The 25,562-nt window shown below is 44.9% G+C and overlaps 2 protein-coding genes across 3 annotated transcripts in view; one reads left to right on the forward strand and one right to left on the reverse strand.

The window, feature by feature from the left end:
- Positions 1-11,675, forward strand: GTF3A (general transcription factor IIIA; the record flags this gene model as incomplete). The annotated part of the gene is made up of 9 exons (XM_017676427.3): positions 1-489; positions 2,723-2,823; positions 6,571-6,667; positions 7,027-7,115; positions 7,974-8,047; positions 9,213-9,293; positions 9,858-10,087; positions 11,133-11,192; positions 11,413-11,675. Coding segments are annotated over 9 exons (1,386 nt in total), but the record flags the coding sequence as incomplete, so codon positions are not given.
- Positions 11,029-25,562, reverse strand: part of MTIF3 (mitochondrial translational initiation factor 3) — a 20,168-nt gene continuing 5,634 nt past the window's right edge. The window contains exons 2-5 of one of the 2 annotated variants that reach the window (XM_017676429.3): positions 22,111-22,207; positions 15,161-15,624; positions 12,769-12,926; positions 11,029-11,873 (exon numbers count right to left, since the gene is read on the reverse strand). In XM_017676429.3, coding sequence (XP_017531918.3) covers positions 11,658-11,873; positions 12,769-12,926; positions 15,161-15,624; positions 22,111-22,139 — 867 coding nt within the window. In that variant the 5' untranslated portion in view covers positions 22,140-22,207 and the 3' untranslated portion in view covers positions 11,029-11,657. Of the gene's footprint in view, positions 11,874-12,768; positions 12,927-15,160; positions 15,625-22,029; positions 22,208-25,562 lie in introns of those variants that run through there. The other variant, XM_017676430.3, reaches the window with a different exon arrangement.

Raw genomic sequence — 25,562 nt, forward strand, 5'->3', positions numbered from 1 at the left:
GGAAACACGTCCTATTTAAGCAGTGCCCGGGGACGAGCAGAAGACTGCAAAAGGCGAAATCCGACTCTCCTTGGTTCGTCAGAGCATGCGCAAACTTCGAGCCAGGGCGGGGCGGGGCCTGCTGTCCGTGCGCCTGCGCGTCAGTCCCGCCCCGCCGCGCTCCCGGAAGAGCGGCGGGTCGGGCTGGAGGCTGTCACGGGAGCGGTCAGCGTGGGTCCAGCGTCGGTCGCTCGCAGCCCTTCGCTGCACGTGGCTCGGCACGTGGCCGAGCGCCTGGCCCCGGGCGCCCTGGAGCCACAGGCCTCGGTCGCCGAGGCGGTGTCATCCCTGACCATCGCCGATGCGTTCGTCGCTGCCGGCGAGAGCCCCGCCCCGCCCCCGCCGCCTCCCGCACTCCCTAGGCGGTTCATCTGCTCCTTCCCCGACTGCAGCGCAAATTACAACAAGGCCTGGAAGCTAGACGCACACCTCTGCAAGCACACGGGGGAGGTAACGAGGCTGCAGGCTGGGCCGCGGAGGGACGTGGCGTCCAGGCGCAGGGACCAGTGACACGGTGGCCCGCCAGGTGGGCTCTGCCTGAGCTGCCTGGGGACAGCGCGTGGGTGCGCAGGGCTGCAGGCCTGGCTTTGCAAGACGAGTGTGGTTTTGGCACCCTAGACTTCAGAAGCGAACCAGCTATGCCTTAGGCCATGGAATGAGCCGAAGAGGTAGACAGGAAGTTCCAGGACCTTAGTTATTAGTTATAGGACAGAGCTATACTCGCCATTGACTCCGGACTTACTAAGCAACCATTTCCCCTTCTTTGATCTTGAGTCTTGGCCCATCACCGCCCTTCCATAATCTGTAAATACTTGAACTGTTGGAAACCCTCTCTTACCCCCAAAGGCCATCTGCCTTAAGCATCCACTTCCTGGGACTGGAAAGGAGGATACCTTAAAAGAACGAGGTTTTTGCAAGCAGCGTGGGGGTGGGTTCTTACCTGCATTATCCAGTACCATTCTACCCCTGCAGAGAGAGTAATGAACAAAACAGGCAAGGCTTCTGCTGTCCGGGACCTTATGCTTTGAGTTGGACAAAGGAGTATGTAGGAATGAGACGCAGGAAAGCAGGGGCTACTGGAGGGTGGCCAGGAAAGGCCCCTCTTTTGGCCTGAATGAGAAGGCGAGGACCTAGCCATGTGGACATTTGAGGGACAACCATCCAGGCAGAGAGCTGCCTGTGGTCTTGGGGTGGAGGGCATAGGTGTGTTTGGGTGGGGACTGGACAAGAGGCGTCCAAGAAGCAGGCCTGGGGGCATCATTTGTAGGCCAGAGTACAAATGCGTTTGGAGCTGCGATTTATTGTGAGGACAGTAAGAAACCTTTGGCAGATGGCAGGTGAGGGGGTCTCCCAATTTCCCAATTTTTGGCAGAGCCCGGCTTTGGATTGCCTCAGCTGAATGAAGGCCCTTGTTTCTTAAACTGGGGACCTGCAGTCCCTGCCTTTGCTTCAGGCACCTGCCTGACTTTGGGGCCACTCCTCCACATGTTCCCGTGGTTCCACTCCCCTTACCCCTGCCAGCATTTGAAGGCTGACCATTTCCTCCCCTGGAACCTTCTGTAGCTCTTTAGCTTCTCCCCCTCTGGCCCTTTTCACTGGCTGCTTCCTCCCCTTGACTGCATCCACCCTGCCCAGCTCTTCCGGCATTCTCACCCAGTGCTGACTCCACTCATTAACATTCCCTTCTGCTCTGCCTCCCCTGTCCTTCCTCTCGCCCATTCTGTTCCCCAGCTCTGGGCTCTTTGACCAGTAAGTGCAAATTAGAGCCTACCTTCCCCACTAGACATGTGTGCTGTATTTGGGATATCAGCACTGCCTGTTTCCTTCATGCAGCCTGGATAACTTAGTCATCTTGGTTGTCCCAAACCTCACATGTTAATTTGACAAGTATTTCTTGAGCTGCTCCAGGACAGTGCGTGCAGTTCTGTGGATCTGCCCCAGTAATACAGCTCATCTGTCTTCCTGCCACTTGATTTGCTACTAGTATTGTCATTCGAGGCCTGGGTACCACCTCCTGGACTGTCATAGTGGTGTGTTTTCTATTGCTAAATAAACAAGACTGGTTATTTGGGGGATGTGTTTTGACTTTTCTTGTAGAGTTAGAATGGAGTCTCCTCCTCTCAACTGGGTCCCAAAGGGTGGTTGAAAACCGGCCATGAGCTGCTTGCTCTGCCCTGGGACCTGTGACCTCTTTCATGTGGGACACATGCTCCTGTGGCTGTGCCAGGCATTTCTTTAGCCAGGCGCTGGGTTTGTCCAGGACAAGACACCTGTCCTAGGCTTTGAGTGAATAGACATGTGCTGTGGTAGAGATCTGTGCACAGAGGCTGTGCTCCTAGCAGACAAGTCATCTTAAAGGGGGTTCTGTTGATGGCCAGCGTGAGGTCAGAGACAGGTTAGCAACGCTGTTCTGTTACTGTGCAGGCTGCCTGCTTATTTCATATGCTGTTCAGAGAGCAAACTCCGCTGCAGTGACTGAGAAGTTGGGGCATTTGTGTCGTGTAACTTCGCACAGGAAAACCTCTGGCCTTGGTCAGCAGGTGTTCAGCACCTACTAAGTGGAAACCATCTCAGGAGACAGAGTCCATGGCTTTGCCTATTAGACATTTGGGGCCTTTGACTAATACGAGCCACTACCTGCCTGTGGCAGGACTCACTTGCTTTTTTCTTCCTTTCCTGCTAGAGACCGTTTGTTTGTGACCATGAAGGGTGTGGCAAAACCTTTGCCAGGGATTACCATCTGAGCCGCCACGTCCTCATCCACACTGGAGAGAAGCCCTTTGTGTGAGTAGAGAACAGTTTCGAGGCCTTTGAAGTGGTTGTGACAGGCGTTTAGACCTGGGAAGGAGATGCTAACGTGTGAGCTCCAGAATATGGTGGTTCCTTCATTTGCATCTCCTGATACAGGGGAGGTCTAGTTTTTGAATGTGCAGAAGAGAACAGGGGTTTGTGGGTCATTTGTGTGCAGTACCTTTTGGAATGAGCTGACCTGAATTTCTCTTGAGTTTGCGTCTTTTTGTTTCCCTTTAAAATAAATACTGAGTGGGAAATCAGCCTCAAAAACAGTTCAGGCTGGATGGAAAATGGCCTCTTGGCAAGTTGGCTGTGCATTGTCAGGGTCTTCATGAGCTGAAAAGCTGCTGGGATAAGAGATAAAAGGATGAAAAAGTAGAGATTTAAACAGTTTATCTTATATTTCTTCAAATAAGCCCATGCATCTCTCCATACCACTTTAAATTTTATGCTTAGAGTTGCTGACCATTTCTGAAAGGGTTGGGGTACTGCTTTTCTTTTAAATCAGATACTTCTTTAAAGCAGTGGATCTTAAATTCAGGGTACAGCAGAATCACACAGAGAGTTTGTGAAAATACAGATTGCTGGATCCCTCCCCGAGTTCCTGATTCCAGTAGGCATGGGGTGGGACCTGAGAATCTGCATTTCTCGCTAGTTCCCAGGTGGTGATACTGCTAGTCTGACAGCCCCACTTTGAGAACCACTAAACAAAATGTCCCATCCCGTGAAAACACTTAGTTTGCACTGAAAAAAGCAAAACAAATTTAATAGCTGTCCAGAGCTATATCCAGACTGTATCAGGAGAGAGTGGTATGGCAGGTTTGCAGAAGGTAGGATTTGATACCATAATTTTGTTTTATGAGACAGTTCCTTGAGCAGTAAGGTTTTCTAATGATCCAGGTTGATTTCTTTTAGTTTTAAGATGACACTAAACGTGGAGTGTCTCGTGTCTCACCAAGGTCCACACAGTCCGAGAAGGGGAGTTAGTGGTACAACTGTCGTTTCCCCTCACTGTCATTTTCCATGAGGAGGGCCATCTTTTCTGTCGGACCAGCGCGTTGGCCAGTGGGAATGGGGCACAGTACTAAGGAAGGCAGATGTCTTTATTTCAGTCCCTCTTCAAGCACACAGTGTCAAAGTAAATTACCCTAAGTGAAGCTTACCTTTTTTCAAAATATAGTTCACTTAAACCAGCAAGGAGTAGCTAAGCATGGTCTGGAAAGTAGGGCTGGGATACAGACTTTGACCTGGAAATTTCACTTCAGAGACTCTGTTCTGCAGATATACTTGTGCCTGTCTTAAATGCACGTACAAGTTGTGTGCAGTGCTTTTAGAAGTCGCAAAGCCTTGGGAACTACCCACAGGCCCATCAGGAGGGACTGGTTAAAGCGTGTCAGCATTGTGGGTCAGTGTGATACAGCTGGAGAAGTGAGTGTAGTGCTGTCTGCGAAGCTGTGAGAAAATCTCCAGGGCACATTAATTGCAAAGCTGAGGGTCAGAAGAGTGTATAGAGGGCTACCTTTATGTGTAAAAAGGTGGGGAAGTAGACAGAAAGAACCTGTATTTATGTTTGCTTCTGTTTGTATAAAGAAACCCTACAAGTTACATAACAAAACTAAAAAGATTGTCCCGTGTCTTGGGAGTGATGGGGAGTACTGGGTGGGGAGGGGGCAGGGACCGAGGGACATGGGGCAACCATCTCTTCCTGCTGTTTGGTTTCTGAGCTAAGTTACTGTAGGCTATTTAAAAAATCAGTCTTAAAAAATGAGGCTTGTATAGGTGCACAGGGTGAATTAGAAGGGTGACGGCTGTTCCCCTGGAACAGGATAACTGTGACCATCTCTTCCCACTCCCCCAGCCCAGACCTCTTACTCTCTCCTGACCCGCATTCCCAGCTGCTCGCTGGGCAGTGCCGCTGGGCTGTCTCTCTGCTGCTTAAGTTGCACAGATCCCTTCTGGAACAGTCTGAGCTCAGCTTTCCCTGCGCTTCTCCTCCCTGTCTTTGTCGGGTGGCATCCCTATCTACCCAGTGACCTACAGCAGAGGAAACGCAGCCCCCCAGACACCTCATTCTTCTCTTCCCTTGGTAAATGGTCACCAAATCCTGTTACTTATCCCTCAAATTCCTCTCCCTGCACCAGCTGCCTCTGCCTTACTTCAGGCCCTTCCTCCTCACGTGAATGCCAAGGGTGTTCTCGGCCTCCAGCCCGGCCCTCTCCCACGCTGCCCTCCAGGTCGCTTCCCTTCTTAAGATTGTGCAGAGGTTTTAAGCACGGCTTACATATCGAGGTCCACCTTCTTACTGTGTCACATATATATGTGACCTTTGTGATTTGGCCTTTCTGTGATCTTGCTCTGCATGTGCTTGACTCCCCGACATGAAATGTGGTCCAGCTTTCCTAACTGGCCAGCAGCAAACCCCCCCACAACTTTGCTAGGTGTCTCATGCCTCTGGGCCTGTCCTTTGGTTCCTGTTGGGACTTTGCATGGCTCTGTGCCACCCCACGCTCTTGGGTTCGATGTCTGTGTCAGAAGTAAAATCAAGTGGCAGAAAACCTTGCACCCCAGAGGCTTGAACCAGAGAGCCTGTTTCTCTTATGTGACTGAAACAGAAACACTGGGGCACCCACCTGGGGTGCCCCACAGCCCTCCGGGCCCGGGCTCCTCCTGACTTGCCTCTGCTGTCCTCATTCTGGGGCTCCAGCATCATGGCCCAAGGTGACTGTTGGAGCTTTCAGCTGTCACATAAGTGTCCCAGCCACCAGGATGGAGGAAAGGGCAAAAGAGGGTCCCCTGTTTAGACACTTTGTGGGAGTTGCCCAGGGTGGGCCAGAAACAGCCGGGTGGCACTCCCAGTTGCAGGGGAGCCTGGGAAAAGCTCTGTTTCTGAGGGCCAGCTGACACTCGGCGCTCTGTCTCTGAGGTCAGAAACACGCGTTGGGACTTGCGGTGTGTCTGCCACAGTGCCCCTCTGCGCTGCCAGCGGGCCTCGGGCACACCTCCCGCCGCCACTGCGCACCCTTCGGCTCCATGTTCCTCTGCCTGTCTCTGTGGGTTGGCAGTGCCTGAAGGGACCATTACTCAGTGTTACCAGGAATCAGAACTGAGTCTGAGGCTTGTGAGTCCTGCTTCATCCCTCAGGCTTTATGAAAACTCATCACAAAAAGAGCACGTTAGAAAAACCCCACAACTTCACTACAAATGCAGGTGATTCTAGGCCACGATACAGAAATGCTTGTCCAGGGGAACTAGAATGGCTTGGAGATGTGCCAGAAATAATGCTTTATGGTTCTGCTCCAAACATCTGTTCTTACCACTAATAATAGGCTGAAACTTGTTTTTTTTTTTTTTTTGAGATCTTTTTAGAAATGCAGTTTATGGTGACATTTCAAGCAAAACTGAGGTCATCAAATTCTAAGCTGAGAACAGTCTAACTTAAACATGGCTTAAGTCTAAGCAGGGTTTGGGCTTTGGAACCCGTGTTTTTCTCCTGCCCTCTGCCCAGCATGGGGAAGACGTCTGATGCAGTGTGCCTTGCAGAAGCGTAATATGAAAATGCATCTCATTATGTGATTATCATGTCAGAGCTGAGGCATACATGGTATAGCTTCACACTTTGGAATTTGTAAAAGATTTTTACACTATGGAATAACTAGCTTTTATAAAGTAGGAGGGTATATGCATCTTGAAACCTCTCTTTTCTTGGCTTAATATTTTAATTTGTACAATTTCTTACAGTTGTGCAGCTAATGGCTGTGATCAAAGATTCAACACAAAATCAAACTTAAAGAAACATTTTGAACGCAAACATGAAAATCAGAAAAAACAATATGTAGTAAGTATGATTTTATGTTCTCTGAATATTTTTATGCCTGTTGCCTATGTCTTTTAAATTTTCATCAACCAAATTTTGTCTGTCAAATATCTAAATTTAGTCTGACACCAGCAATTATAACACTTTATTTTTGCAAGCAAATATTTTAGTGCTAACTGAAGTATAATACTGGTAGAGTGCCCCAGATGAAACATCTTTGCTCTTTGAAAGGTGTTACTCTTCAAAACTTGACACAGAATTTTATAGTAACTAAATGGATGAAAGAGTGAGTGTAAAATCTCTGCAGTATTTTTATTTTAAGGGGATTGTTATGAACTGTTCTTTGATTTTTCTCAGACTAACAAACCTTTACTAAACAGTGCAGTTTTGAAGGTTGTACAGAGACCTTTAAGAAACATCAGCAGCTGAAAATCCATCAGTGCCAGCATACCAATGAGCCACTATTCAAGTAGGTACCTTACCTGGGTGGAAATCTGTTAAACTGCAGGTGGGAATAGATTGAAATGCAAAGGTCAGATGCAAAATGTTCTGAAACAGCTTTGTAATATTTTCCTGTTAACTGTACAGTGGATGCCCTTGTATATATTGGGGCAGTTCAGAAGTATAATTTCACTTTTGTTTCTCTAAAAGAAACATTTAATGTGTTTCAAAATAATTTGTAAGACAAATACAGCTGTGGTTAAGCTTTGAAGGGGAGGCTAAGAACTGACCTAACTAGTCCTGTAGAGCCTGTTCACTGATATGAAACATCACCGTGGCTGCACCAAGTATTCCTTTCCTGTCGGGTAAAGGTGATGGCTTCACCTGCTTCCGAGAGGGTTTCATGAGGAATGTGAAAGGGGGACTGTACCTGTGGCAGACTTGCCCAGGGGTCCGGAGTCTGGCTGTCTAGGCGAGAGCCCGCCGTAGTGCCTGCCCAGCCTCTCTCACCGGGGCGGGCGCAGCTGCCACCCTGCGTTCTTTCCGCACTGTCCCAGGGCAGCAGCAGTAGAAAAGCTAGGCACCTAAGTGTCTACCTAAGGCATCTTTTGTAGCTGTGAAAACAGCCTATTTTCAGAACTACAAAACAAAAACTGGTTTGATCACTAAGCTGAAAAAAGCAATGGTTTTTTTCTGTTTTTCTGCAAGGCCAATCATGTAACTTGATTTCACCTATGATTGGGTCTACTGATTAAATCTCATCTTTATGATTGGTTTGGTTGTGGGAAGAGGAGACCTTGGTTGGAGGAAAGGACAGAGTAATGTTTCCCCGACGTGGGGTTCTCTGGGAAACGGATTGGCCCCGACTCTGTGTGTTGTTGACCAGGTGTACCCGTGAAGGATGTGGGAAGCACTTCGCCTCTCCCGGCGGGCTGAAGCGGCACGGCAAGGTCCACGAGGGTATGTGCCACCCTCTGTGCTCCGCACTTGAGTTGATACGCCAGCAAGAGGGTGTATTTGTTTACTTCTTTGACTAAGGGCTTTCCGGCTGTTCCACGGTCAGACAACACAGGCAGAGACACTGTTCCGCTTAGTCAGGTTTTATATTCTTGACAGTCAGCACTCTGTATCCTGTTCTCCCACTACTCGTCACTGTTGTTCAAATTGTTTTTGTTTACAAGTGCCTGGTTATGCTTTATACTTAGAAAGTTAGCACTCAGCAGTTTTGCCTTTTTTCAGTTGTTTTTGACCTCTTGTCTTTACACCCTGTACTATTCTTTTCCCTGTAGCCATGTAAAGGGCTAAGTAATAGTTTGAGGTTATTGAAGTAATCAGATCATAACTTTTTTCAAAAAGACTTAAACTACTTAAACCTATTATCTGTTTCCATGAGAGATTTTTGACATCGATATTGCTATTTCCCAAGCCCTAGAATTTTTTTTTTAAACAAGACACTAGTAGCTGGGATTGGGAGGCAGCCTCTCTCCTTTTAGGTCCTACCTAGTACTTAGTGGGCTGAAACTCGGGCTGGCAGCTGCACCGACTGATTAGCCCAAGCCCCATGCTTTGCCCAGTGTCCCCGCTTGGTCAGTGTTCCCGGGGCCCCCTAGTCCCCCTTCTGCCTGCCTCCTGTTTGCGGTATAAAACTTCCAAGGTGGTAAGACCCGAGGAACCCAGGGGATAGGCACACGGCTGCTGAGTTCAGTGTCGGCGGTTTGCTGAGGACAAGGGACCATGTACCTCTCTTGCTGAGGGGGAAAGAGGCGAGCGTGGCACCGGGAGGGGAAGGAGCCCCGAGCCTTGGGGGCAGGGGATTTGAGCAGCTGGGAGTCCGCGTGCGGTGGGCCCAGCTTACCGGAGCAGCAGTGGGGGTGAGGCCCTTCTTTCTGTGCGGTCCGCTAAGGCAGCATCCCGGGGGAAGAACCGTGCTATACGGCTGTTTGGCTTTACTATATAATAAACTTCCCTTAGTTTTTATTCCCACCTCTTGAGACCAACAGAATGGACTTAGGGGAAGTAGGAGAACAATTATATAGGCGTGCAAGTTCCCTAATTACAATTCATGCTTACACTGAATAGTCACAAAAGGCAATTCACCTGTCTTTTTTTTTTTTTTCCTTAATAGGCTATGTGTGTCAGAAAGAATGTTCCTTTGTGGCAAAAACATGGACAGAGCTTCTGAAACATGTGAGAGAAACCCATAAAGGTAAGGCAGACGCGAATGGCACGGTCCGAATATTCGCCCCGTAGAACTGGTTTAGTGCTTTTCAAGAGTGAAATGGTAAATATGCTCCTTAAATAACAGAATTTCTGTATGGTGTTCTGCGGTGTGCTGGGGGCCTCAGCTCATGACAGATGAGCAGACAGGCGTCTGTGGTCCCAGCTTCGGGAAGAGCTATGCCGCTCTCTGTAAGGGCTCCGGCCAGTGAAGCCCCTGGGGAGGCACTGGTGCTGTGTGGACAGTTTGGGAAATGGGGGCCTGTGTGTGGGAGGACAACGAGGGAAACGGTTTGTTTAGTTTTCTCCCCTTGCCCACAGCCAGCACGCCGAGAAGCCCTGCTCCTTGGCAAAGGAATGTGACTCTTTCTAAGGACTTGGGAGAATTGAGACAAACTTTCAAGCAATAAAAACTCGAGTTCATTTTCTCTGAAATTTCTGATTTATGAGAGTCCTAAGATTTTGGCATAGAATACATTACTTATATATTTAGTTTTTTTTTTCTATATGGTAATACCTGGGGAAATTGGATAAATTTATCTACCCTTTCCAGAGGAAATAATTTGTGAAGTATGCCGGAAAACATTTAAACGCAAAGATTATCTAAAGCAACACATGAAAAGTCATGCCCCAGAAAGGGATGTGTGCCGCTGCCCGCGGGAGGGCTGCGGTAGAGCCTACACCAGCGTGTTCAACCTCCAGAGCCACATTCTCTCCTTCCACGAGGAGCGGCGCCCGTTCACGTGTGAGCACGCTGGCTGCGGCAAGGCGTTCGCAATGAAAGTGAGTACCCACCCTCACGCAGCGTCCTTCAGGAGCCCTGGGTTCCGAGGCGGTTCCCAGGGCCTGCGGGTGGCGGAGGCTGGCGAGCAGGGCTCGACCTTCCACCCCTGCCTCTGCAGGAGCAGTTCTTACCCAAAGTCTGTCAGGCACCAGATTTGCCTGGGCCAGTGGTTCTCAGAGTGTGGCCCCTGCCCAGGAACTTGCCAGAAGTGCATGTGCGTGGGCTCCACCCCAGGCCCAGGGAGACGAAAACCCTGGGGGGCGGCCCAGTCGTCTGTGTTAAACCCTCGGGGTGTTTCTCGTGTGGACTGAGTTTGAGAGCCAGTGGCCTGTGGTATTCCAGGCTTATTCTATCGGAGTACACTGTGTCCTTTCGGACACGTCCCGGGCCGTCCTGTTAGACTGCTGTCCTCTAGGGGTTGAGAAGGGCGACGGGCCATGGGGACACGAGGAGCCCCAGCACTGCGGGAACCTAGTCTGACCTTGGTGAGATTCGGGTGGTGAGAACGTGACGCTTGGTGGAGGGCCCGAGCGGCTCTGCAGACCTGCCCCGGTTGTTGCTCTTGGGGCTGACCATGAATCCCAGTAAAGACCAAAGGGGGGCACAAGACTGGCCCGGCACAGGTCCGAACCATCAGAAATCAGCTTGGAGCCGACGTGGTCAAGGACAGCAAGACTTCGATCGGATTTCCCGCTGGAGTTTGGGAGTGCTGTCCACGCAGACTCGGGGGACCCCCTCTCAGCGTGGCAGTGTTTACACGGAGCTGGGCCCCCACCCTCGCTCTTGCCTGGGAGAGAACTGAGGCGCCACAGGCTGTTGAGACTTGCCAGTTTTCCTCACCCGAGGGAGGCAGTGATTCGAGTCCAGGGTTTGAGGAGAAATTCTGCTTCAGTGGGGAATCTTTTTTTATGTCCGATCCCTCAACCAAACATGACAGAAAGAAGGCTGACAGTTTATTTAAAGGACTCGTGGATTTTACACATTAATAGACACCAAATGGCAATGTTTATAAAATATAACTTTTTTCTTTTTCTTTCATTGTAGCAAAGTCTCACTAGGCATGCTGTTGTTCATGATCCTGACAAGAAGAAAATGAAGCTCAAAGTAAGTGGAGATGACTTAGACAAACTAAATTTTAAAGCACAAAGTCTCTTCACAGTATTTTCAGCTACCTGCTGCTGTGAATCTGCACCATGTCTGGGAGCAGCTGCACAGACTGCGTTTATAAAGGAGGGCTGGGTACCTGTCGGGTGTGCATCTGCTGTAAGTTAGTTCACGTCATTTTGACTCTGAATTCTAATAATCTGTCTTCCTATCCCCAAAGGTAAAACCATCTCGTGAAAAACGGAGTTTGGCCTCCCGTCTCAGTGGATATATCCCTCCTAAAAGGAAACAAGAACAAGGCTTATCGTTGCCTAAAAATGGAGAGTCACTGAACTGTACTGAAGACAAGGTGCTCTCGACAGTTGCAATACTTACCCTCAGCTAATGTCAGATGGCTTTTTTTCAAGGACTACAGACTGGCCACCTCAGTTACTGTCTCTCTGAAGCACATTTTTATTAAAATCACTAATGCAGAACATCTGATCCTCTGTCATTTCCATTTTCTTTGTTCAGAGTGTCTCCTTTCTGGGTACCTTCAGTTTCTCTGTAAGCATTCTCTTCCTTTTTGCTTAAAGGACGAAGAATACACATTACAGCTTTTCCTCCTTTAGCAGGTTGTGGCTTGGATGAGAAGGTAGCTATTCCAGGCATAGTCTGGAGTATGTGATTAAATATCCCCTCCTAAAAGGAAAAAAGCCGACGATTAATTTAAAACCAGTGTCTTTGATTCTTTCTAGTGTTTATGCTTTAATACCCATAAACACCAGCCTTTCTGAGTTCCTATCTAAGAGACTAGCTAAATCAATTGTACATATCTGGTTAGGCTGACTGAAACCTGTACAATAACCAGGCAGTTAAACTAATGCACTAAAATGGTCTTAAAATCCTTACTCTGTCAGGGCACTGAAAGGCTGTGTCTGGGCCCAGACCACCCTCTCACGAAGAGTAGTAGGTTTGGGCGCTGGCAGAGTACCTCTTCATGCCCCATCTGCTGCCAGCCCATCTCCCAACACTAAAACAAAATTGCTTGGGGTAATTAGAAATAGACACCTGGTTCTAGACTCTGGACTAATTGTGCTGCGATCTAGGCCTGAGTGGGACAAGGGTTCAAAACCACAGGACTACGCTACCTTTTAATTGCAGATATATTATCTCACTCTGTACGCAAAATAGATATTCCTTAAGTATCCTGGGATTGAAAACGGACACTTTTTTCTAAAAGACAATTTGGCTTTATAAATGCCTACTAGAAGCCTTATATATAAAGAGGAAACAAACTTCAAAAATGAATATAAAGTTCCTAGTTCTTCTATTTAAATGTTAGATATTCTACAATTTGTGAAATAGCATAGTTTATAGCCCTTAAGTTGTGAGGTGGAATATTTTCACATGGCAAAATATTTATGCTACAAAGGAAAATAATGCATACACACATGTTGGCATTGTGAAAAACAGATTGGAAAGCTCCCAGGACTGGGTACAATTACCAATTATTTTCATTTTCTAGATTTCCTACAAATTGTTCTTCTAAATCAGAAAACAACACAAGCAGTTATTCATATCTACTTTCACTTACAATTTTATTTTCCGGCTCTTGATCATTCTTGCTTTTCTTTATAGTAATTTGAACTTTGTATTTTTTCTCAATCCACTGCTGAATCTGTTTCCTCTTTGTGTCCAAATCATGTTGTGCAATACTTGAAGAAAAAGTTAGTTCCTTTGTCGGGGTTGGTCCTAGTTTGAAACATCAAGACTTGGTGTTAGAACTATTTGCTCATCCATCTGTGAGACCTGAATTTTGTCATGAACACATCATAAACTCTTAGGGTACCACAGGGGCCCTAACAGTTCCTCTCATCTGCATTTAGTTTCACAGACCAGTGAATACTTTTTTAAACAGAGGAGATGATAGACCTACTAAAGATACCAATTTTTTACTTGCCAAGTAAGACTCTTCAAATACGAAATACTTCCATTTATCATTACCGTCATTTGATGAAAGGACAAAAGAATGGGCCTTCAAAAGGACAAGTTTAGCTTACAATATACTTAATTGTTATTTTCTCTTCCAATGTGGGTCAGCATCTGGGATGTACTCTGATCATCTGTCTCCTTGGGGATGCCCACCCAATTACAAGGGGGTCACCCGGGCTGCATCAGATGGGGCTACTGGACATGGAGATCCTGACCATTAGAAAGGATTTCACTGGAAAGGGACAGAACCCTTACTAAAAGCATCGAGAGAAATCAGTTTCACAAGAGGTTAAGGGAAGTTTCAACCCATATGAAAACCTCCCCAAATGAACCGAATAAATGAAAAAAAATAAACAACTTTAAAACCAATAGAAGAAAAGGATATGTTTGTAACCTCATGACAGGAGAATTTTGTTGAGAAAAACGGTAATTTCCTGTATCAAAGACACTTGAGTAATAAAACAAGGGCAAAAACAGAAGTTTACCTAGGATAAGGTTTTTGCATCATACAGGACAGAACCCTATAAATCGGGACAAAGAATAAACCATTGAGGTAGGAAAAAAGGGAAGATGAATAGGCAATTCACAGAAGAAACCCAAATGGTAATTTCTGTTACCCATCAGCATGACAAAAGTTAGTCTGACAGCACCAAGTATGGGTGAGGGTGCAGGGAAAGAAGTCTCATAAGCTGCTGATGCCCCATAGAACGGGGGTGTGCACGGGCAGACGTGACAGCTATGCTCACTGTTGGTAATAAAGAAAAACTGGAAACAAGCCCAATCTCCATGGGAATGGGCTAACAAAGCTATGGTATATTATATCATTTAGTAATTGTAACAAATTAGCTAAACAGCTATTATATCTGCATAGCTCTGCAAAGCAGTAGTGTGCCATTTATAATTTTTAGGCATACAAAATCATCCTATATACTGTTCATGAATACATGTGTATGTACTTGAACTTTACTGACATGGACTGGGTCTACACCCTGAGGCCACAAGAGGGAAAATGGAACAGGAAAGGTAGAGGACTTCAACTGTTCTATAATGCTTTATTTTATTTAAAAAACCTGAAGTATGACAACGTTAATGCTTGTTCATTTTGGGTAGTGGATAAATGGGTGTTTATATTATATTTTACTATATGTTCTTTAATTTTCAAAATGAAATCCTTTTTCTAAGAGAGTTCTTTTATTAACACCGCGTTTCCTCAGAGCTCCCACCAGTGGCCTTGGTTCTTTCTCTATCAACAAAACAATGCCTGTAACACATGAGCCCTTCCACCCTCTCTCAACTCAGCAACGTCTTCCAAGCTTCTCCAGGCCGTTCATCTTTTTCCCTCTGACACAGTCCGATGACCTTATCCCCCTAGGTGGCCTCTGCCGACTACTGTGCTTTCCAGCCACCATCGTCACCGTGGCGGCCCTGGAACCAGTCTCTGACCCCCTTCCGGGGCATTTCCCGTAAAGCAGTCTTCCATGATCAGAACTTAATTAGGAATCAGGAAAACAAATCATCTTCACTTAACATGCAATTCATGGGCTCTACATGGCTTCAATGACAGGCACATTGTAAGGTGGTCAGCAGTACACGTAGATGGTGTTACCGCCAATACCGTGACAGTGCCTGGGCTGGGGAGAAGCTCTGCGAGCCACTTCCCAGTTCAGGAAGCGCCTCCAGGTAATCGGCCAGTGGCCCCACCTCAGAGATGGGGAGAGGACGGCTGAGTGGGCCAGCGGGACGCCGCAGGGGCCCAAGCCCACCTCTGGAGCCTCGTTTGATCATAGCCCTCAGTTACCTGCCTGCCCGGCGTCAGGCAACAAAGCCCAGGTGAAGGGGGAAGGAGCTCCCATCATTTTGGGGGTCTTCACCTTGCTGTGCCCTCATCTTACACAGGTCTAAGAAAGGGACGGTGGCTACAGGGTGATCAAGGAAATAAAGGAGAGATGAAGACATTGGAAATGGACCTCGGGGAGTGGTGAGCTCGCACCCACCAGGCTGCGGCGCCGCCCGGGCCTCGCTGCGCAGCTGCAGCCGCTCCGCGTGGATCTGCGCGCCCGTCAGGAGCTGGTACTCGGGCGGCTGCGCGTCGCTGCACCGCTTCACCAGCCTCAGGTCGCGCTCGTCCATGAGCCGGATCACCGCTGCCCGGTGCATGTTCCCCAGATCGTTGCCCTTCTCATCAAGGACGTGAATAATCCGGTCGTGGATTTTCCTCCCGATGTTACTAAGATCTGTTCCATTCATTCTCTTGGGCATCTTTTCGTCCTGGGTGTCCCCGTCGGTACTGAAAGCGTGCGTGTGCGTTAGGTGGGGCGGCCCGGGCGCAGGAGCGAAGAGGCGCAGCTGTGCGGGCGTCCTCTTCTGCACCATGTACTTGCCAAGCCAGCTCCTGATGCAGCCATTGCTAGTCTTTAGGGTTTGTAATGTTAACCTCTTGAGAAAGAGGGCAGCCATCCTAATAGCAGGAAGAGAAGTTCATTACAGTTCAGTCATTCTGTGGTTATGATAGTGCGGGATGTGGAGGGCATGTGTGACGCTGGGCACACTCACCCCTTCGAATGTCACGGATCCGTGTACAGGACCAATGACATAGTCTGTCACGTGCCCACGGCCACACTGACTCATGGTGGCAGTGTCCCCAGTTCAAGTCTGTTAAAATATGCCGTGTTTGCACAGTGCTTTCCTTTTTCTTCACCAAGTATCTGATTTGATTCTGTTTCCCATGGGTCCCACTTATCAGCAAGCATATAAAACCCTGGGTGACTCATAACCAGCAATTCATAAACTTTTACTATAATTAACTGCTAACAATTTGTTAATATATCTGACGTACACGAAAGATCAGAGCACTTCTATGGGAAAGGGGCGGCTCGTGAAGGAAGCTGGCCAATGGGAAGGCTGGCGGAGACTCTGGGAAAGGAAAGCGCCGGGAGCCAGAGCGCTGGCCTCCCGGAGCAGAGGGCACTCGCAAGGGAGGCAGGGCTTCACGACCACATGGCAACTAAGCGTTAGGGGTGTGGTGGCACTGGTTTTACTTCATGGTTATAACCGCTGCAGTGACAACTGGTGTCTGGATTTGTTACTGCTTCTCTGCCACAGTAAGTGTCTCTCTTATGTTCACACGTTAGGTAAAGCCTAGAAGTGCAGCTAAAGCAGTGATGTTGGGGGGCAGCCACCTCCTCTAGGGTTTGCTGAGAAACACTACAGAATTGAGAACCAGAGAGGTGTGCCTTGTCAAAGGACGAGGTGCTCCTCAAAGAAGGCCCCCAAGTCACCTGCCTGAGAAATCAGCTGGGGTGTTTGGTAAAACCGGAAAAGCCCTCGGGTCCCTAGCTTGAACCCCACTGGCTGTACAAGCCCATGGATCCTACCTGGCACCACCCCAGTGCCCTTGTGACGAGTGACATGGAAAAGAAAAGCATAGTAAACTGAACAGACAGTGATGGATGCACACATTCTTCCCTCCCTCACCTGGCTTGGTAAGTCCCGCACTCACTGCTCTGGCCCCACCTCTCCCCTGAGCTTCAGGCCTGCAGAGTTAGTGGCCTATCCAACATCTCCATTTGCATATCTAAGTCACTAATGTTAACATGTCCAAAACTGAATGCACCACCTTCCACCTCCACGCACCCCTCCCTCAGACTCCCCCATCTCCTTCCCATTGCTCGGGCCAAAGACAGCTGTCATCCTGGACTCCTCTGTTTCTCTTAGCAGATCCTGTCGCTCAACCTTCAAACATCCACCATCTAACCAGTTCTCACCTCTGCTGCTTTCATCCTGCCTCAAAGATGCCATCACCTCTCACCTGGTTATAGAAACAGCCTCCTGAATGCTCTCCGTTTTGACCCTTGCTCCCTATAACTTACTACCCACATGGCACATAGAGGGACCATTTTAAAGTGTGTAAGTCATTTCATGTCCTTCCTCCGCTCACAAGCCTCTGCTGGCCCCCGTCTCACTTGGGGTAAAAGCCAAGCCCGTGTATGAGCTGACAGTGCCCTCCGTGACCGGCCCCCACCTACTCCTGCCTACAGTACCTACCTGGCTTCCTCTGGCTCACTCTGTTCCAGCCTGGCTGGCCTTGCCACGCCTTGCAAATGAGCTCCCTGAACACATCCCTGCAATTGGAAACTCCCTTCCCTCAGACAGCTGCATGGTTTATTTACTGCAGGTCTCAAGCACTCCCTCCCGGCGAGGTCTTTCCTCTGCACTCCTGTGACACAGCACACCCCATCACTTTCTAACCCAGGACCTTGCCTTTTAAAAAAATCCACTGCCTGACACATTATATATTTGCATATGTGTTTGTGATCTTTCCTAGTCATTCTAAAAGGTAAGGATTCATACCTTTTACATAACCACCATGATATTATCCCAACTAATAATTATTCCTTTATGTCAACAAACATCTGGTTTTCCTATTTTCCTGATAGTATTACAATTCATTTATTTGCATTTCATTTATAGTTTGGTAGCATGAAGGTACTTCCACTAGCAAATATGTGATAATTTAAACATTAAGGAATAATGACTGAAATTCATCTCAACACACTGAATACTCAAAAATCTATTAAAAATAAGGATGATTTGCCACAACTGTATGTGATATGTGACTATTACTCTGACTCCTTACTGTGAAAATCAGAAATGAAACAAAAAAGAACAAAGTATTTATATTACCTTTTTAGAATAACTATAATTATCCCCAGTTGATGAAGAAAAGTTCCTCTCTGGAGGAGAATGCCAGCCAATAATGGAGAAAAAAAAGCAAAGGAAATTGAAAAATCACCATTGACAGCTTTTCCTCAAAGATCAGGGAAAAGAATGTCCATACTTGTCAATTTTATGAACATGGTATTGAAAGTCCTAGCCATAGCCATCAGACAAGAAAAAGAAATAAAAGGAATCAAAATTGGAAAAGAATAAGTAAAACTGTCACTATTTGCACATGACATGATACTATATATAGAAAACCTTGAAGTTTCCACTATTAGAATAAATGTTCAGTAAAGTTGCAGGATACAACATTAATATACATAAATCTGTTGCATTTCTGTACACAACAATAACTTATCAGAAAGAGAAATTACAAAAATCCTATTTATAATTACACCAAAAAGAATTAAATACCTAGGAATAAATTTAACCACAGAGGTGAAAGACCTATACTCTGAAAACTAAAAGACAATGATGATAGAAATTGAAGACAAAGCAAATAAACGGAAAGATACTATGCTCATGGATTGGAAGAACTGATATTATTAAAATGTCCATACTACTCAAAGAAATTTACAGATTCAATGTAGTCCCTATCAAATTTCCAATGACATTTTTCACAGAACTAGAGTAAATAATCCTAAAATTTGTATGGAACCACAAAAGACCCCAAATAGCCAAAGCAATCTTGTGAAAGAAGAACATAGGTGGAGGTGTCACACTCCCTGATACCAAACTATACCACAAAGCTACAGTATCCAAACAGTATGGTACTGGCACAAAATAGACACGTAGAACCAATGGAAAGAACACAGTCCAGAAACAAACCCACACTATATGGTCAGTTAATCTTCAACAAAGGAAGCAAGAACGAACAATGGGGTAAAGACAGTCTCTTCAATAAACGGTGCTGGGAGAACTGGAGAACTACACGCAGAAGAATGAAACTGGACCATTATCTTATACCATATACAAAAATAAACTCAAAATGGATTAAAGTAAAGACTTAAATGTAAAATCAGAAACTATGAACTCCTAGAAGAAAACATAGGCCATAAGCTCTTTGACACTGGCCTTAGCAAATTTTTTTGGATCTGACTCCTCAGGCAAGGGAAAAAAAAGCAAAAATAAACAAATGGGACTAAAAAGCTTTTGCACAGCAAAGGAGACCATTAACAAAATGAAAAGTTAACCTACTGAATGGGAGAAGATATTTGCAAATGACATATCGGATAAGGGGTTAATACCCAAAATATATAAAGAACTCATACAAATCAATATTAAAACATAACAAAACAAAACAAAATCAAATTAAAAGATGGGCAGAGGACCTGAATAGACATTTCTCCAAAGAAGACATACAGATGGCCAACAGGCACATGAAAAGATGTTCAACATCACTAATCATCAGAGAAATGCAAACCAAAACCACAATGAGGCATCACTTCACAACAGTCAGAATGTCTAATATCAAGACAAGAAATAGCAAATGTTGGTGAGGATGTGGAGAAAAGAGAACCCTTATGCACTGCTCATGGGAATGCAAATTGGTACAGCCACTAAGGAAAACTGTATGGAGGTGTAGGAGGTTCCTCAAAAAATTACAAATGGAGCTACCATACAATCCAGCTATTCCACTTTTGGGTATTTATCCCCCCCAAAAATGAAAATACTAATTCCAAAAGATACATGCACCCCTGTTTATTGCATTATTTATGATAGCGAAGACATAGAAGCAATCAAAGTGTCTGCTGATAGACAAAGATGTGTGTGTGTTTATGTATATGTGTATATATAAATACATGCACATATACATATGTAAAATGGAATATTATTCAGCCATGAAAATAAAATAAAATCTTACCACTTGGGACAACATGGATGGACCTATAGGGTATTATACTAAATGAAGTACGTCAGACAGAGAAAGGCAAATACCATAAGATCTAGAAAACAAAACAAATGAACAAACAAAACAAAACATAAACAGACTCATAGATACAGAGAATAATCTGGTGGTAGCCAGAGGGAAGGAGCAGGGGGTAAGGGTGAGATAGATTAAGGAATTAAAGGGTAAAAAATACAGTAAGTCAAAGGGCTGCAATGTACCACATAGGGAATATGATCAATAAAATACCATATGTATGCTGACAGTTGGTAGCTAGACTTATCATGGAAATCACTTTGTAATGTATATAAATGTCAAATCACTGTTGTACACATGAAACTAATATAATATTGTTAACACTTCAATAAAAAAAATGCAGTTGCAAACTGGACTGTATTGACAGAAAGGCAATTTAGTGGCTTAAAAAATATGTGTGTGAGTCCTTGAACAAGAATAAATAGGCTTTGTTAATTAAATAAATAAATAAAATAGAAATCACCATTTTGCCACCTCCAATCAAATCACGGATTCAGGCAAGGATGGATGCAAAAATCATTAGGTGAAAAGCTGATGAAGAAAAAAAGTCTTCATATGGTGCAAAAAGTGACCCAAAGATTACGGCCAAATTAAAACGGTAAAAACACACTCTGGCTGTCACCCTCATAACTAAAGGTGAGACTCAGCACCTTCCTGGTGGGACAGCCCAACATCCTAGTGCCCTTCTCTTTGTGTGACATGCCATGTGCATGGGACCTTCTGTGAAGCAATCCTGCAAGAAGGTTTCCCCTGGGCCAGCCTCTAGACCTAGCTTCCAGTTTCCAAAGAATCCGAGGGCCAGACTCAGATGAACAACTGAGATGCCACGGCAAGGAAATAATCTGACAGATAGACTAATGGACAAGACAATTGGCCCAGTGTCTTAAAAAAAAAGCCAGTATCACTGGGAATGAAGGTGGGGGGAGGCTATTGTTGAACAGAAAGATTAAGGAAACAATTATAAAATGCAATGTGTTTGAAAAAAAGCAACTACAAAGACATGTTGGGATAAAGGGGAAAAATCTGAGTATCAACTATACTCATGATGGACTGGACACATTAGGTAAGTACTGTTAATTTTCTTAGGTGTGCAAATTGCCTTCTTAGGAAAGGAATGCCAAAATAATGAGGCAGGGTGTCATGACATCTGCCACTCTGAAATGGTGTAGCAGCAAACAGAAACGTAGTTACAGCAATGTCTGCTGAATCTAGGTTATGGGTATATGGGTGTTAAGTTATTAGGCTTTCAAATTTTCTGTATGTCAAAATTTTTTTTATAATTAAAATTTAAAAATCAAAAGTTCACTAGTCATGCCAATATGACTGTTCTGGTCCATATAAGTTATATATTTCACCATAATTTAATAAACTGGCATTCTGACTTTATACATTTTAAAAAATATTCTCTTCATTAGTTTCAAGCCTATGTCTAAGTAAGCCTATGTCTAAGGAACCTTACAAATTTAAAATTCTGAATTTTTTGTAATTTCAATTGCCTTTATTTCTCCACCTAGTTTTCATTAAACCAAAGTCTAAAAATGACATAAATGGTAATGGTTGCAGTTTGAAGTAGAACTCATAAAATTTGCTAAATAATGGTTAAAATTTAACATGTCTATTTTAGAGTAATAGTTCTCAAAAACTTTTCAAAATATAAGATGTTTCCTTGCCCATTTCCTTTTAAGAAACACTTGGTCAGCATCCACAAAAAAGATGACATAAGAAAATGAGTAATAAAACATTATGATGTAAGTAGGGTTCAAGCAGTTTAAGCTAGGATGTCTGGGGTTACCCTTAATCTTTCAAGGTCGGTGCAAAATAGAAACCATGTTCTCTGATGAAGTTTCTCTGATGAAATGTCTTTGACACCTCAGTCAAATAAATAATGGGCTGAATAAACCAGTAGTCTAAATCAGAATAAAAATGCTTATGTTCTTATGATAACACTGGTGTAGTCTTACTCCCATAGCTATCCTTTCTGAGACATCCAAAAATATTTTAAAAGCCAGTTATCTTAAAGTCAGTTACGTAAAATGCATAATTTTATGGTATGATTTACTAGGATAGTACAGTATGATTATGTCTCTGATTACACGATCACTCAGACCTTACTGAAATCTGCTGTGCTGCATAAATCTGCCCCTATTGGTAGTTTTAAAATCAGTAGCTGACTACATTCTAGAAAGAAACACTTTCTTTTTCTTGTTATTCCGTATTTACCTGAGATCATATCACTGGGAAACTCCAACGTCCTCCAAGCACTGGATAATAAATTGACAAATGTCCCCCAGATCCCTTTACCTCTCTGTGCTATATTTCCTCTGTTTCATCAATTCCTGGTAATTTTAGTCCTTGTTCCTTTTCTTGGACCTCTTCTTCAGCATCACCACTAAGTTTCCTAGGATGAGGTAAGAAAAAATGTCAATTGCATTATTCCGAAAGTGCCCAACATAAGAGTAATTTTAATGTCTGATTCATATATTCTGTAAGAAACTGAAATGATTTAAATATTAAGCCATAAAGTGGGAAGTCATGAAAATAAATACAGTTACTTGTATATGTTGTGTATTTCATGTGAGCTGTATTCTTTATATTCACATTAATCTTCAGTTGTCTAAAATAAACAATATTCTTTCAGGACTATTTTCCCCAACTTGTATTATGACAATGATCAATCATAAAGTTGAAAGACTGGACAGCGAACACCCCAATACCCATTCACTTAGCTCCTACATGTTGCTATCCTTGCTTTATTCATCTATTTATTCCTCTTTCCATCCATTTCAATTTTGTTTTCATACATTTCAAAGAAAGCTGCAGACATTGGTATACTTCATCCTCAAATACTTTAGCATGCATATCATTAACTAGATTCAATATTTGTTTACAGTTCTTTTCCCCTTTTTTTGAGGCATAATTTACATACAATGACATGTACAAATCTTAAGGATATCTTCTGATTGGTTGGTTTGGACAGGTACGGACTCCTCTGTAACCAAAACTACAACCAAAACGCAGATCACCATCAGCCCAGAAAGTTCCTTCAGGCCTCTTCCAAGTCAACCTCTATCCCCATCCAGAGGCAAAGACTGTTCTGACCTTTTTCCATCACAGTCTGTTCCAAGATTTCATATAAACGGAATCAAACAAAGTGTACCCTTTGTATAAGGCATTTCAGTGTGTTTTTGAGAATCATCCATGTGGCTGCATGTACTACTAGTTTGTTCCTTTTTATTTCTGAGAATTGTCCCAGCATATGAACACACCGCAATATTCCAGCCCAGTTTCCTACTGATAAACACGTAGGCTGTTCCCAGTTTTGGGCTATTATGAATAAAGCTGCTCTGAACATTCTTGTACAAAAAGAAAAAAGTGACGAAATGATTACTGCTCCAAAGGACAACTGTACTCCCCTGACATTATTTTGCATTAGTTTTTGCAGTTACTTCTTCAGGAGGTACTGATAATGTAGTTGTAAGGCAACTTCCTGGGGCATCATTTAAATAGATGGGTACGAGGGATCCTGTCCTGGAAGAAATTAAATTGCTAATATGCATTTTGAAACTCTGCAGACTGGAGAGATGAAAATAATCCCTATTATTTGTTCACTCACTGCTTTTCTTTCCCATTTGGCTGGTGTTCACAAGTCTATGTTGGTATCTATTTTTTTCCAGGGAGGCTGGGTCCAAGTTACATAGATTCTAGTGGACTAAATATTTGTGAAATTAATTTTGCCAATTCCTCTGACTTTTTAAGAATCCTCTCACACCTTCCAAAGTCTTTGCTTCTGCCTGCACACCTGCACACTGTCCCACCTGCCCCAGCCCAGCCCAGGCTGGGCTGCCCTAATCCCAGAGGACTGTGCCACGGTCCTGGCACCTTTGTGCTGTTCTTCCTCGGTTCTAGCTTTTGTTCTTCCATATGGAGCGCAGAGGACTCTCCACCCTGAGGCTGGCTATCTAAGCACTCCGACACCCATTTGCAACACTGGAAAAAGCTAACATGTATCTTTGGCCACTTAATCACATTTCTTTAGCTATAAAAATGTTAATGTATTTCAAGCCATTTTACTAAAACAATAACTACTCAGGAAATGTTTTTACAAAAGCTTTTAAATCCAGAGCTGAAGAATCAATATTAAAAGTTGGACTTATTCCTGTACTTTTAATCTTCTAAATGGTCACCCCTTTTCCAGAACACCCTATTTCAGTGATGAGCATCAGAGTCCACCCAGAGCCACATGTCACCTCTTCCGCCTCTGCTCTCCCTACTCTCATACCTGAGCCAACATCAAATCTCAACGTTACTTCTGAACGCCACTCAGATCCATCCACTGATCTCCACATCTCTTGCCACAATCCTAGCTATTTTAAGACATCTTCCATCTCCAGTTTGTACACCCACCAGTCTCCTAACTAGGCTTAACCAACTTGAAATCTGCAACCAATTGCCTCAGCACTGCTGGCCCTCCCCAACCTCCTTCTATACCAAACTTCCTTTCTGCCTAAACCATACTGGCCCTTCAAATCTTGAAACCCTCCAGCCCTTGATTTAGGAAACCAGACATTGCTTAGGCGTATCTTTCTCAGAGCATTCTTTTGATTAACTCCCAAACTAAGAAGCCAGATCTCCCACTATTGCCCCTCAACCCCAGGATTTGTTTGTTGAGCTCAACATTAATTGCTTTAAAAGCATAGTTTATCTTTTTCTTATGGCACGTATCACAATTTTAATTCTGTGATTATCTTATTTCAGTAGAGGTTCTATGAACCAGGAAGCGAATCTGATTTATTCTTTACTACAGTGTGCCTGGCACAAAAGCTGATTTCCCAGACTCCCCTCCACACTCCGTACTTCCTTAAACTGAAGGCTTTCATAACATGTACTTGGAACTTTGGCTTTTCAGTAAGAAAATGTATTTACTTCTTTCAGGAGTCTTATGCCATAGAACCTACTAAATGATAAACGGGAAAAAAAGAAATCCCAATCTGGGAAAAATTACAGTATTTCCAGAAACTCGCCTGGCTTTAGGGCATCCCCATATCAGCAGGTGTTTCCAAGGGATAGAGAGAACTAGTCCACCTCCGTACCAATAGGTGGTTACAGGCGGGGAGGGAGGGCATATCCGGACTGGAGAGGTTGCGTGGGACCCCTTTTTGCAGCCGGGTCATGAGAGTCATGAGTGAGCAGAAGTGGACGACCGTTGTAAGCAATAAACGGATTTCTCCCACTTTATTTCTCCCTTTGACTTATTTTGGTTTCAAAGGTAATTTACCCTGGGCTGGAAACTTATTTTTCCACACATGGTAGTAGTCGGCAGGACCTCTGAACCCAAAATCTGTCTTCATGGGTGCGTCCCGTGGGTGGGCTGCTCCTGTAGATGGTGGGGAGGCCCCAGTGGCTGCTGCAGTGGGGGTGACAACTCATCTTTACCCCTGGCAGCAGCAGAGGGTGCAGCTTTACCCAGGAACCCTCTTTCCATGGGGCTTCCTCTTGGGAGGCTCCCTAGTGGGGGACTGGTCTAGGGTAAAGCACCTCCTAGAGGGCTGGGGCCTTTCCCAGAGTTGGGGAAGGGTGGAGACACTGGAAGCTGTGGAATTAGCCCGCTGCGAGACAGAAGACTGCTTAGAGGCTCTGAGTGGCTATGTAGCAGCTGGGATTATGGGGTGTTTATTTCTTGAAACAGTGGAAAGGGTTATTGAGGAGAGAGAGACACTTCGGCGTTGCTTGGAGGAGCTGGACGATGACCTGTG

This window comes from Manis javanica, chromosome 1 (assembly GCF_040802235.1).
Source record: "Manis javanica isolate MJ-LG chromosome 1, MJ_LKY, whole genome shotgun sequence".
Lineage (NCBI taxonomy): Eukaryota > Metazoa > Chordata > Mammalia > Pholidota > Manidae > Manis > Manis javanica.